The 14,398-nt window shown below is 39.4% G+C and overlaps 1 protein-coding gene across 11 annotated transcripts in view; it reads right to left on the reverse strand.

Moving 5' to 3' along the window:
- RUBCNL (rubicon like autophagy enhancer) overlaps positions 1–14,398 on the reverse strand; it is a 61,505-nt gene that overhangs the window by 9,590 nt on the left and 37,517 nt on the right. For 9 of the 11 annotated variants that reach the window (XM_084879385.1, XM_084879379.1, XM_084879381.1 and 6 more), the window contains 5 exons: positions 8,790–8,891; positions 8,254–8,314; positions 7,567–7,699; positions 5,356–5,501; positions 1,979–2,043 (listed from right to left, as the gene is read on the reverse strand). In XM_084879385.1, the coding sequence (XP_084735511.1) occupies positions 1,979–2,043; positions 5,356–5,501; positions 7,567–7,699; positions 8,254–8,314; positions 8,790–8,891 (507 nt within the window). The remainder of the gene's footprint in view (positions 1–1,978; positions 2,044–5,355; positions 5,502–7,566; positions 7,700–8,253; positions 8,315–8,789; positions 8,892–14,398) is intronic. The other 2 variants (XM_084879382.1, XM_084879376.1) reach the window with 1 other exon arrangement.

Below are 14,398 nucleotides of genomic sequence, written 5' to 3' on the forward strand. Positions count from 1 at the left end.
AGCGACTGGCCATTCCACTGCTTGGTTGATTTGCATATTAACCTTTTATTATATAGTATGGACAAAAAAGGAGATATACCCTGGCTCTTGTACTATACATTTTTTAAAATAATTTGAAATGTATACTTTAATACTCCGTCTTTTTTTTTTTTAAATATATTTTATTGATTTTACACAGAGAGGAATTGAGAGGGATAGAGTTAGAAACATCAATGAGAGAGATACATCGACCAGCTGCCTCTTGCACACCCGCCACTGGGGATGTGCCCGGAATCAAGGCCAATGCTCTATCCACTGAGCCAAACCGGTTTCGGCTGTACTATACATTTTTATTTTTATTTATTTATTTTATTATTATTATTTTTTAAAGATTTGAGGTATTCATTTATTTCTCATTTGTACTATACATTTTTAATCAAACTTTCCCTTTCTCCTCCCCATCAAGATTCTTCCATCATTTCAGCAAGATGGGAGAGAAAAAACAAAGGGCCTATAAATTTTCTGGATATAATTCATCTTTCCCTAACATCTAAAATACTAACATTTCAATAACCAATCACTCATTCATCAGATTTTATGGAATATATACTAAGCATTATATTATCAATACAGAATAAATTATGTCCATCTTTTTTTTTTTTTCTTCAATCCTTTAATTAAAACAGAACAAAATAAAGACCTGAAATCTGGTGCTTGACTAGGAGTGACTTTTTACACCAAGGGACATTTGGAAATGTATAGAGACTTTTTGGTTGCTATTATACAATGCATAGTTGCTAGTGATGCTGCTAAATATCCAACAGTGCATCATACAGCAACCCAGACAAAATCAATAGTACTAAGGCTAAGAAACCCTGCTCTAAACCACAATTGTTCTCATTTTAGGAAAAGTCAAAATTATAAGGGGGGGCGGGGGAAAGGAAGCAAAAATCTACAACAGCGCTATCAATAGAACTTTCTGTGAGGATGGAAATATCCTATATCTGTGCTGTCTAATATAGTATCTACTAGCCACGTGTGGCTATTGAGCACTTAAAATGTAGCTAGCATCACTGTAGTATTGGATTTTAAATTTAAATTAATTTTTTTTCAGGTAACTCTGTGCCTCCATTGGTTCTTTTCCTTTATGCTTCTGTCTTTTTTGTTTTGTGGTATTCCATATATCTTTCCTCTGTTTCTTCTTTCTTTAAGCTTTGTCTTGTTTGGGGAATTTCTGTGTGTGGTTGCCATTAGTTTTATAAAAAGTGAAGTTGCATATATACCATATTTTTTTGAGGTCTTCAAACTATGGCCCGCGGGCCACATGCGGCCCGCAGAGGAGTCTGATCCGGCCCGCCAGGTTTTTTGGGCAGTGAGCGCAGCCGAGGTGTTACAGTAGGAATTAGTAGTTCATATAGTCCGGCCCTCCAGCTCTCTGAGGGACCGTGATCTGGCCCCCACTTTAAAAAGTTTGAGGACCCCTGGGCTAAAGCAATGAATAAAAGAGACATCACATTTGACCAAATGGAACCTAGAATCTAGTGAGGGGGAAGAAAGTAAAAAATAAGGAAAACCAGTAAAATCTAAGAAGGCATTTTAGACAGATATGTGCTGGAATAGGAAGGAAGAGTAATATAATGCATACACATGTATGTTTGTGGCAAGGTGAACAGTTTCAATGGGGCAGCCAGGGAAAACGTCATGGCTTTTGAGCAAAGATTTGAAGAAAGTAAGGAAACCAACTTTGGGAATGTCTGCCATTTCAAGTCAGGAGTGAGCCTGCCACCTTCAAGGACCAGCAGGGAGACCTTCAAGGGCCAGATGGGAAGGGAACCAGGAGATGAGTCTGAAAAGCCAGTCACATAACCCTGTAGGTCACAATGGCCTTTTTATGGAAATTCTCATACTAACTTCTTTCACATAATCAATGCAGTGCCCAATTTTGTTATTCTTTGCCCTGTCATCACATAATAAGCAGTCAGTCCATTTCCATACTTACTAGGTTCTATTGGGGTTCCACAGCCAGCACAGAAAAAATTCTGGGCTGCTACTACAAGATCCCTCCTAGGAGTAGAAAACAATGACAGTTACATGTCAGAAAAGGCCAATGGAGCAGTTTTCACTTATTGAAAAATAAACTGATATCATGATACTTTCCTTGGCTTGGGCCTTAATTTTGTCATTTTCCATTTGTGAAGAAATAGAATTACTCAATAGAGTTCTCTAGTTGAAATCCCTGGGCCACTAAAACAGAAGTTAGTATGACAAATAACACTTCCATCAAGTTCTTTAGAGACTTCACACTGTGTATGCACAGGATCCTCTCTCCAGAGAGAACTAGAAACAGGCAATGCAGGGAGAAAGTTTTGGTAGACCAGACATCAAGAGGTGATGTACTTAGGAAGTTCATAAATGGATCCAAAGAAATTTAGACAAATAAGGATAATGTAAGACAAAACTATATATTTCTGGTGAGAAACAATTTGGTAAAGTGTTTTCTATTGACTGTTGGTGCCATGACTTCACATGTGATTTAGAAATACAAAATAAATTATAAAATTTTATTATAGTTTAGGGTCAGCATGGCAAAAATATGCAGAACCCTACCCATGTGCCTTTTTTTTTTTTTTTTTTTTTTTAACAATAGGACCTCTTCTCGAGATTAAATTTCTTTAAAAAAAATCATTGATTTTTATTTCATGCTAGAGGCCCGGTGCACGAAATTTGTGAGTATGTGTGTGTGTGTGTGTGTGTGTGGGGGGGGGGTGTTCCTCAGCCCAGCCTGTCCCCTCTCACAGTCCAGGAACCTTCAGGGGATGTCCTACTGATGGCTTAGGCCCGTTCCCAACAGGGAGTGGGCCTAAGCCACAGTCTGGCCTCCCTCTTCGGGAGGCAACCGGGCTGATCAGGGAAAGGTGCCAGCCCCATCACCCCGCGGCTGCTGCCACTGCTGGCCACTGCAGCCACCAAGGTGTTTTCATCAACATGGACTCCAGTCCCTTCACCATGAAAAAATGACAACTTTCTTTAAGCATTTTCAAGATGTCTCTTTCATAGAACATTTTTTTTTTTTTTTCTATCCTCATCTGAGGATATTTTTCTATTGATTTTTAGAGAATGTGGAAGAGAGAGGAAAAGACAGAGAAAAATATCAATATGAAAGCACACTTTGATTGGTTGCCTCCTGAATGAGCCCTGACCTGGGCCCTGGTCAGGGAGGAGCCTGAAACCTAGGTACATGCCCTTGATCAGAATCAGACCCGGACCCTGCAGTCCACAGGTTGAGGCTCTATCCACTGAGCAAAACTGGCTAGGACAGGATATGACATTCCTTAGCCCCTCCAGCAGGGGACCTTCATTTTTTCCTCCAGGAGTGTGGTGGAAAAGCCCTAGATCACCTTCTTGAATTCTTATTACCCAAGTGAGTGGCATACCACAAGCTTAGCCAATAAGCGGTCAGAAAAGGTGTTTCCTCTGCAGCTCCTGCACAGATGCTGGACTGCTGGGCACCCCAGCCATGAGGCTGCTGAGGGCCAGGCCCCCCTGCGGGTTTGCATCTCCACTCCAGCCCTCCTGCATGTTGTTCTCTCTGGCTCCAGGGCCAGGGCATGGTCAGCACTGTCTGTTGTTCTCTCAGGCACTGGGCCCACGCATGGCCCCTCCTCCTGAGCTGGTTGTGACCATTATGATGTCCCAGCCTAATTTACATTCTCTTTCTCTCTCTCTCTCTCTCTCTCTCTCTCTCTCTCTCTCTCTATATATATATATATATATATATATATATATATATATATATCTCCAATCTTTTAAAATTATTGTATATGATTTTTCAGGTTCAATACTAGACAATTAAAATAGTCCCTTTAAGCCTATTTTAGTTGCTAGGTAATGTTCATAATTAAAAGACACATAGTTAAATTCTCAACTTGTCAAAACTTACAGAGCCCCTCAAAAGCCAGGTGCCAAGAAAGCTAACTCAGAAAAATATGCCCAACCTACCTTTTCCTAAAAAAAAGTTTTTCTTTATCCCTAAGTGTATTATTTTTTTCCTTTTCCTACTTCCAGAGTCAGGTAGGAACTGAGACAGTTTAGGGACTTGGGCCTAGGAATGAAAAAAATGCCAGGTAGGTAGGAAGACAAGTGGCCAGAGGAACACCAAATGAGCAGACTGCAAGAATGTCTCCATTCCTCCACTCCCTACTTAAAAATGCAGAAGTAGCTGATTTTATTTCCTTATAACTGCCTGCTTTCTTTCTTACAGGTGTTGTAACTACTGACCACACTCAGTTGATCAAGGTTTGACTGCTATATGACCTTCCTAAGGTGGTGGTAGTGAGCAGTCTGCCATCTTACCCTCACAGTACAGGTGGGAACATAGTTACCAGGCAACTCAGCTGGAAAGTGAAATCACCCCACCCTGAAATAGAAATTTTGCAAGCCTGCCTTTTCCAAGAAGCCCACCTGTTCAAGAAGAACTGCCTTTTTGCACAAGCTTGCTTTGTCCCCAGCTCGTAAAAGGAGTCAAGCAGAATCAGCCCTCAGAGCCAGTTCAGATTACCTTCCTTTACTCTGTGTGCCTCCCTTGTGCTCCAGCATAAGCTTAATAAAATCTGCCTGTGGATAAAAAGGGGCCACATGCTAACCTGACAAGCCCAGGAAAAGTCTGCATAATGGCCTTGCAAACTCAGAGACTTAAAGTAAACCTAAAGGATGGTTTGAAATTAATACTTTAACTAAAAGCAATTTATGTCAGGTAGTCATGTCCTAAGCTAGACTTTTCCCGAAAAAGTCAATCTTTACCTTAACTAAGGCTTTTGCATCTATGATAACAGACCTTTGGAAATGTCAGGGTAACTCCCCCTGTTCTTCCAGACCCCTTTCAGGCACAACCAATACACCAGGGAACCGGCCATAAATCCTCTCATTGTTATTGTTAGCATGTTAATTGTTAACTGTTAACTATCCTATACCCACCTGTGTAAAAGATGTATGAGTATCATTTTACATTTAATTCAATACCATCGGTTTCCCCTGCTTTGCTTTCTCCCACCTCCCTAATCTATCACCAATGGATTTCATGTAACCCACTTGAGTCTTCTCTTTTGATTGTAATGCATAAAATAAGGTGCAAAACTGCCATTCTCTGAAGTATTATCTCAATCCACTGATATTTGCATTCTGGCAATTGTCGACAGTTTGGTTCAAATAAACTCCAAATTTTCTATAGGTTTGGTTGTTTTCTATGTTGACATGTCTGATAATTTCTCAGGGGTTTATTCTCAATTTCTATATTGGGGAACCCAAGAACCCCAACATGGGTAGCAGAACTAACTTGTTTTAACTGGACTGGAAGCCCAAACAGCAACCCCAACTTACTTCTGTGGTGGATGAACATTAACTATGACTTGAAATCTAGGGGGTGCCCAGTCTTCTGTCTCTCTGATCCTTGAGTTAAATTTAATTTTCTCTCCTAAATCCACACTGGATTCAAAGTCTTTTCGGATATGCTCTTCATTTACAACCTGCATAACAAGAGAGAATTTAGGAACCTAAACAAGCCTATTTCAGGAACTGAAATTGAAAAGAGCACTCAAATGTGTTTCCAACATTAAAACTTACCATGATAAATTAAAACTGCTTTCAACTGAACTAAAGGACATAGCAAGAGCCCTTCATGTATCTGAAGCCATCTGGAGAAAAATTGTTTAAAACACCACCCAGCTGAGGTCACTTTTCTTTGTTTCTTAGTTATTTTAGTATTTCATTTGTTTCTAAGCTTCACATTACTGCAAGTAGGTCACTGTGACCTGCAATGCTTTTATAGGATGCATTTTAGTAAATAGGCTGATAGATGCTGCCAATCAGAACCTCCTGTGGTTGTCAGACTTCCCCAGAAACATCTTTCAAGACCATTCCCCTGCTTGGCTCCCCTCCAAACCATTAAATTTCCTATTATCATTTAAAATCCAAACTTCTCAAATCAGCATTCTAGGTCCTCCATAGTTGGGCCACTAGTATTCAAGCCTTATTTCCCAGGATCACCACTGCCCTCCCCCAACCCACCAACACACACAGCAGGCAAACACATGCTATCCAACCACACCAAATCACTGCTCCATAAACACCTCATGCACCTCACTGTCATTTTTGCTCCAGCTGGCCTTTGCTCCCTTGCAATTCCAGAGATTTTTGCCTACCCCTAGTTTATTTGTTTATTTAATTTTATTAAATTTATTGAGTATAGGAGGGCTACTTCTATTTTAGCTTTTGCCACAAAGTTCTCTGTTCCCATGAGCTGCATGCTGCCAGAGAGCAGAGTGTTCTACAGGGAACTGTGGTCGGCAGTTAGACAGACATGAGCACAGCAGGACGAAGGGCCAGGTACAGAAGGTCACCGGGGTGGGAAGCCCCAGGTGCCTTACAAAGGACAATTGTAGGGTGGGACCTTGTCCCCAGGGTGACCTTTCCTGCCCTAGCATATATCTGGTCATGAGATTTGGAACAGTACGTTCTGGCCTTCCCTCCCTAGAGATAATATTTATGCCTAAAGTTGTATTATAGCTCCAGGCCCAGAGAAGCAACAAAACCAGTCACAACTGTCCTCAGGACCCCCTGCACTGAATAATCACCCTTGTCTGGTCCTTGCCAATCAATCAGTGGAAACCTAGACCCTGAAAGGACACACTTAGAAAACTGCTGAATATTTTATTGAGATCTTCCCCTGGGACGCACCTAAAATTTCCACTCTTAAAACCCTTAGGACAGAGGACCCTGCCAGCTCCAGGGACTCCAGGGACTCCAGGGAGAAACTTTCTCTCCCTCCAGGGAGGGAGAAGGAGAGCATGCTTTCCCTGTGCCTTTTCATTTCCCTTTCCCTTCCTTCTCCCTGCCCCAGGCACATTACTGTTAGCTTCCTCACTCCCAAGCTCCAGGGGCCCTTCCTTCCTTTACCACTATAACTTGTTTCCTAAACCCATTTCTTCTAGAAATGACTTTTTCTACTTCAGTAATTCACTCCAAAAACGTTTGGGTCTTGGCTCTGAATTCTTTCCTAGCCGGAACCCAAGTACTGAGGTTGCTGACCCCAGGTTCGGTCTGACCCCACCAGTCAGACACCTGGTGCCTCAGAACCAGCCTGGACTTTCAAATTAGGCAGCATGAGGCATAACTCCTGCTGATACATGAAGAGTATCTAAATCTTACCTACAATAAGATTTAAAATTTTTTTTATTGATTTCAGAGAGGAAGAAAGAGAGAGATGATATAGAAAGGAGTCAAGAAGGAATGATCTAGTCATATCCAAGGAGTATCTAAATTTTACCTACACTGACAAGCCCTGCTGGATGTCTTAATATAAAAATGATAATAGCATCTGCCTAATAGAACAGATGAGAATTTAAATGTAAATTTCTGGTGCATAATAAATACTCAATAAATTTCAGATTCATCCTTTCTTTCAATCCCTCCCCTAACATCCAGGGACTATAAAGGAAACATATACATGTCTAAAGTGAATATCAGGCAAAATATGAATTTAGGAAACTTCCTAAAATTCAACTTTCAAAGTCAACCTTTTTTGATACTTACTATGGAGCCAGATGCATTCAGGGAAACTGCCAGCTGATAATTAACTTCTGACAGCATCCAGCACTTACGGAATACTTGGTACAATTCTTTGGCTATTAGCTCAGCTGAATTGAAGTTTGGCTCATAAATAACACTGAAATGTAAGAGATGCAAAAAATTAACAATTATATTCATGGGGAGTATAAGGTTCTTCTTCAGATTTTCAACTATCTTTCCCTCTCCAAAAAAACTCAGAGGAGACATCTTATAAGAGACCATGCATCAACCATGGTACCAGCAGTTATCTTACTCAACACAATTCCTCCATGTTCAACAGAGCAGCTTTATTTATTGAGGGTACCAAGACTGAGAGTATAGTGAAAAGAGCACTAGATTTAGAGTTAGAAGACCTAAGTTCAAATCCTACCTCTGTTATTTAACAGTATTGTGCCCCGAGGCACACCCTGTCTGAACCTTAGTTTTTACATCTTTAAAATGGGGTTTTAAAAAAGCCTATCCATGAAGATTACATAAGAATGTATACAAAAGTCTTTTAAACACTATAAAAATGTTGTAGAAACTTGAGTGGTGATTGTTGCATTTCAACTGACTGAACTTGGCCTGAGATGTTCACAGAGGCCTGGAGTTCAGGATCTGAGAGGTGATGGCCCAGGGGCCTATGTGAAGGAGGACACGAAAGGGAGATACCTCTTGGAGGAGCTACAGGAACATCCACAGGTTTCTGTGGTATTGCTGAACTCTCCAAGTTCTGTGGGAAAATAGAAGAAAGAGTAGAGAGGTCTTTTAGTCTGTTTCACTTAATCACAGTCAATTTTATAAGCACACAAAAATAGCTCCCTGCATTTCAGAAAGAACCACTTACTCAGCATCTTCATACATCAGTGTCCTTTGAGTTTCTATTATGAGGCTACAGCTAATAACCAAAGATGGAATTTTAAAATATACTCACCTGGCCTGGTCAGTGTGGCTCAGTGATTGACTGTCCACCTATTAACCAGGAGGCCATGGTTTGATTCCCAGTCAGAGCACATGCCTGGGTTGTGGGTTCAATCCCCAGTGGGCTATGTGCAGGAGGCAGCCAACCAATGATTCTCTCTCATCATTGATGCCTCTTTTCTTTTTTTTTAAAAAAAAATAGCATTTAAAAATATTTTTATTGATTTCAGAGAGAAAGGGAGAGGGGGAGATAGAAAGGGGGCAGGAGGGAGGGATCTAAATCTTACCTACAATAACAAATTTATCAAAGTCACATTTGCAGGCCTCTTTCACCACATCACAGTAAGTAGGTGTTTTAACAATTGGGCTGACTTGTAATAAAGCACAACCTTGAGAAAGAAAAAGGGGGTTTCACCAACAAGAAAAAAAGTACACAATCTGTAACATGCAATTATATAGAAGTTAGGAATAAAAAAGGCTAAGAATTTTAAAATTCAGCTTCAATAATTTTTTTTTTTTTTAAAGCAGCGAAAATGGCACCAGGTGTTAGATCAGTGGAGTCAGAACAAGCTTTCATTTAGCAGCTTCAGAAATGGAGTTCTGGTTAGGAAAGAATTCAGAGCCAAGATTCAAATTACATGAGAAAATTTATTTAGAAAGTCATAGAGTTAGAAGAAGTAAGCTATAGAAAAAATGAGCTCAGGAAACAAGTTACAGGGGGAAAAGAAGGTCCTTGGAGCTTAGGAGAAAGAGAGAAATCAGGAAAATGAGCCTTGGGAGAAGAAGAGTGGGCGGGGGTGGGGAAAGACACTGGGTTGCTTGTCTGGTTTTGCTGCTTCTCTGGGCCTAGAGCTGAAATGCAAAGGAGGCCTAGATGAATTTGATGCAGGTCAAAACATAGTTGTCCTGGGAGCTTTCTGCTTAAGGGCTATTCTCTGCGCCCCCTGTTTGTTTTCCTTCTGAGGGGTGGGGGCCTAGCTATATGCCTAGCAACACTCCATGGGAGGATAGGTCAAGGGAGGGTCCGAACCGCATGACCAGTGTTATAAAGGTCAGACAGAGGGTCTAAACAGCATGACCAACAATATGATAGGGAAGAAAAGGTCACCCTGGGGATGAGGTTCTTGTTTTCCCAGTTTTATCCTTTGCTAGACATCCAGAACTTTTCACCCTGGTGACCTTCTGTAGCACCTGACCCATCGCCCTTGCTTTGCTCATGTCTAACTGCCTACCACACAGGATCTATTTTTGTGTTGTTCTAACATTCACTATCACTAAGTAAAACACACTGAGTCTGTGGGAGTTCATAAAAAGTAATTTGTCTGCTGTTACATATGCTTGAAAATTCCAATAATACAAAGGTTTAAAAAATGGTAGTGGGGGGAAAAAATTCAGCTTCACAGTGAGGGAAAAATATAGGTGACATAAACACTGTACTGAGTTGAATAGTGTGGCGTCCCTCCCCCCCCCCCAAAAAAAAAAAAAAATCATGTCTACCCAGAAACAGTGAATGTAGCCTTATTTGGAAATAGGGTCTTTACAAGATGAGGTCCTACTGGAGTAGAATAAACCCAAAATCCAATGACTGGTCATAAAAAAGAGGGAAATTTGGATACAGACACATATATATATAGAGAGAATACCATGTGAAAATGGATGCAGAGAATGGGGTGATGTGTTTACAAGCCAAGGAACATCAAGATTACCAGCAACAACCTGAAGCTGGGAGAGAGACATGAAGCAGATTCTCCCTCAGAGTCTCCAGAACTTCCCACAACTTCATTTCTGACTTCTGGACTCCATAAATGTGAGACTGAGTTTCTATTATTTTAAGATACCTAGTTCATGGTATTTTTTGTCACAGCAACTCTAGGAAACTAATAAAATATGTACATACTTTTCTATCCCTAATACCAGTCTGGGGAATTGTCATAAGAATGTCATTAAAATGAAAATTTAATGAAAGAGGAAGACTTTAGGACCTGGTTGGATAGCTAAATTGGTTAGGGTGTCATCCCAATACACCAAGGTTGCGGGTTCTATCTCCAGTCAGGCCAACCAATGAATGCATAAATAAGTAGAACAACTAATCAATCTTTCTACCTCTTCTTTCTCTCTCAAACCAATAAGTACTTTTTTTTTTTTTTTTTTTTTTTTTTTTTTTTTTTTTTAGGGAGAAGAAGGCTTTGATCACTAAGGAGCTATTTGTAATCTATTTAAAATACTGAAAGCTACTTTAATGCCAAATAATTGGGAATTGATATTGTAAATCACTCTGTTAACTCAAGAAATAACATCATTGAAAAATGTGAAAGTCATAACAACTTGAAAAACTGGACATGAAATACTGATAATATAATCATACTAGTGTCCCAGTGCATGTATTTGTGCACATTGAAAGGAAATTAATTAGAAGAAATATTTTAATAACGCTATTCACATCTTGCTAATAAAAAGAAAATAGGATTCTACCGAGTCTCCTATCTACCTACTCGAGGACTTCTGTGAAGATCAAATTAGATGAGGCTCATGAAAAAGCTTCACAAACATTTGATTGAAGTGTAAAATGTTAGCACCTGGCTATAAAACAAGTCGGGTTCCTAAGCTAAAGAAACTCCAAGGAGGCTAGTTGCTAGGAAGAGGAAGTGGAGTGCTGCTATGTGATGTCATTACCCGGCGCCCACAGTGACCATCTCCGGGCTGGGCTGGGCTGTGGGCCGCATTTTGTACCATGGGGTCTTGGCAGCATTGGCTGCAATTTGGTGGGGTGTCACTCCGGGGTGGTGGAAGGGCCTGTGACCTACTTGGGGGAAGCTGAGTGTTGCTTTGTGGGTGCCATGCCATTTATTTTTAAATGGTTAGTGTGCATGATGGCAGCTTCTGCGCTGAGCATCTGCCTCCTGGTGGCCAGTGTGCATCATAGTTACCAGTCAGACAGATGGACACTTAGTCAGATAGATAGACAGATAGATAGATAGATAGATAGATAGATAGATAGATAGATAGATAAATAGATGAAAGATAGATAGATTAGTGATGTAATTACATTAACATGAGCATATAATTACTGTAAAACTAAACTCACTTGAATAAACATAGAAATGAACACAGGTGTTTAGGGAAATAATGTAGTTCATATGTTACAGAGAAGTTATATGAGTGAGCTTCATAGTTGACTGACCAGTTTAACATTGCATTGCCCCATCCCTGCCAGGTGACAATAGGCAATAAACTTCTCAGCTTTGGGTTCCTCATGGATAAAATGGGGCAATGCCACCTATTTCTGTCTTTCCCACAATCTTTTGACCATGATCTACAGTAGTATACAATTTATGTACATTGCAACTTAGTGTAAGCCCAAAAATATATTTAACTGTTAAAGTTCCAAGAAGCACTTCTTGTTCATCCTCATTAACCTCACTGAGGTGCACACTGATACTTTCTTTTCTTTTTTCTTTTTTTAATGCTCTCATGACCGAACTGCAATTTAAATATTTTTATTGATTTCAGGTTAGTGAGAGGGAGAGAGAGATAGAAACATCAATGATGAGAGAATCATTGACCAGCAGCCTCCTGCATGCCCCACAAAGGGGATCGAGTTTACATCTCGGGCATGTACCCTGAACGGGAATCTCTAGTTCATAGGTCAACGCTCAACCACTGAGCCATGCTGGCAGGGCCCAACTTGCAATTTAAAGAACTGACCTACCTCATGGAGTATCATCTATCACCATAATGTAAGGTGACCAGACGTCCCGCTTTTGGCGGGACAGTCCCGACTTCAGACAATTTGTCCCGCGCCAGTTAAATACATTCACATTTTTCTGCAACCAATCTCCAGAAATCTTTCCTCTTGCAAAACTGAAAATCTATATCCATTACACAACTCCTCATGCCTCCCTCCTTGACTCCCTCTAGCACTAGGAGCCTAGAAATTTGACTACTATCTGTCCCTATGAATTTTACTATTCTAGGAACTTCACATAATTGGAATTATGCAGTACTTGTCTTTTAGTAGCTGGCTTATTTCACTTAGCATAATGTCCTCAAGATTTATCCATGTTGTAGTATATGTCAGAATTTCCTTCTTTTTTAAGTCTGAATAAAATTTCATTATGTATATATAAAAAAAAAAATCGGGTTGCGGGACAAATTGTTAAAAATCGGGACTGTCCCACCAAAAGCGGGACGTCTGGTCACCTTAACCATTAGACATCTATTATTCTGTTCCATGCATTCATACTGCAGGACCTATTTTATCCATCAATTTATTTTGTTCATTAGACTCCACATATAAGTGAGATTGTGTGATAATTTGTCTTTCTCTAAATGGCTTATTTTGCTTAACATAATACTCTACAAGTCCCTCCATGCTGTCTCAAAGGGTAAGAGATTCTTCTTTTTATAGCATAGTATTCCATTATTTATATGTACCACAGCTTTTTTATCTACTCATTTACAGATGGGCACTTGGGCTGTTTCCAGATATTAACTATTGTAAGAAATGCTGCTATGATCATAAGCATGAATATATTCTTTCTGATTGGTATTTTTGGGATTCTCAGAATATTGCTTTGGGTAGAAAGGACATCTTAATTATATTAATTCTTCTAATCCATGAAGATGGTATATGCTTTTACTTGTTTATATTTTCCTCTATTTCAACTTTTAAAGTTTCATAGTTTTCTGAATACAAGTCTCTTACCTCATTGGTTATATTTATTCTCAGGTATCTTATTTTCATTTGTTGTCATTGTAAAGGGGTATATATATATATGTATACATATATATATATATATATATATATATATTTTTTTTTTTTTACTTTCCCTTTCTGAGGGTTCATTACTGGTGTATAAAAATGCCATTGATTTCTGGGTGTTAATTTTTATCTTGCTACTTTGCAGAATTTATTTATTAAATCTAGTAGTTTTTTTTGGTGGAGTCTTTAGGGTTTCCTGTATACAATATCATGTCATCTGCAAATTATGACAGTTTTACTTCCTTCTTTCCAATTTGAATGCCTTTTATTTCTTCTTCTCGTCTGATAGCCATGGCTAGAACTTCCAGTACTATCTACACTAATAAAAGAAAAAGATTCAAATTGACCATACTAACTCCAATCTGGAAATTACCCAACAAAGATGGAAGGTTATTTTGCATATGCAGGCGCCAAGTGGCCTAGGTCCCGGGAACATCCTTAGGACCCAGGCCACTCAGCTAATGGTGGGGTTGGGAGGGGACAGGAATAAATTAACAAAAGAACATATATGCATATATTCATAAGTCATGGACACATATAATAGTTTGGGGAAGGCCTGCGGTGGGGCAGGGGTTGGATGGAGGGGGCGAAAATGAGAGATAAAAAATAAGAATAATAAAGAAATTTAAAAAGAATGATACTTAATACTAGTAAAAGATAAATATTTTATTTGGATGGTAGAAATATTTTTAAATTTCTTTAACATATATATTCTTAAAATTTTGTCTAAATATTAGTATTCAATCATTTTATAATAGATATATTTATAAAATATCTATTTCAAACAAGGCACTATGCTGAATGCAAATACAAATAAGATAAATATCATCTATCAAAGAATTTAAAGAAACACAGTTGTGTGTTTTAAGAAGTTCAGAGGTGAGCTCCACATTGCACAACTCCAGGGGAGACATGAGACTAGACAATTAGAGAGCATTCCAGAGAACAACTTATGTTTCATCCCATAGGAATGGTACTCCTCTCCTGATAAAAATCAGGGAACACATCACAGTGCTGGTGGCAAAAAAGAAAAACACAAAAAACTGCTTTGAAAGAATGGGAATGATGAAGGAACTGATGTATGTTCCAAGAGAGCCTCGCTGAAGTAAAGGGAGGGAGGCCGGAACTTATGAG

Source organism: Pipistrellus hanaki (genome assembly GCF_964339955.1).
Source record: "Pipistrellus hanaki genome assembly, chromosome: 3".
NCBI lineage: Eukaryota > Metazoa > Chordata > Mammalia > Chiroptera > Vespertilionidae > Pipistrellus > Pipistrellus hanaki.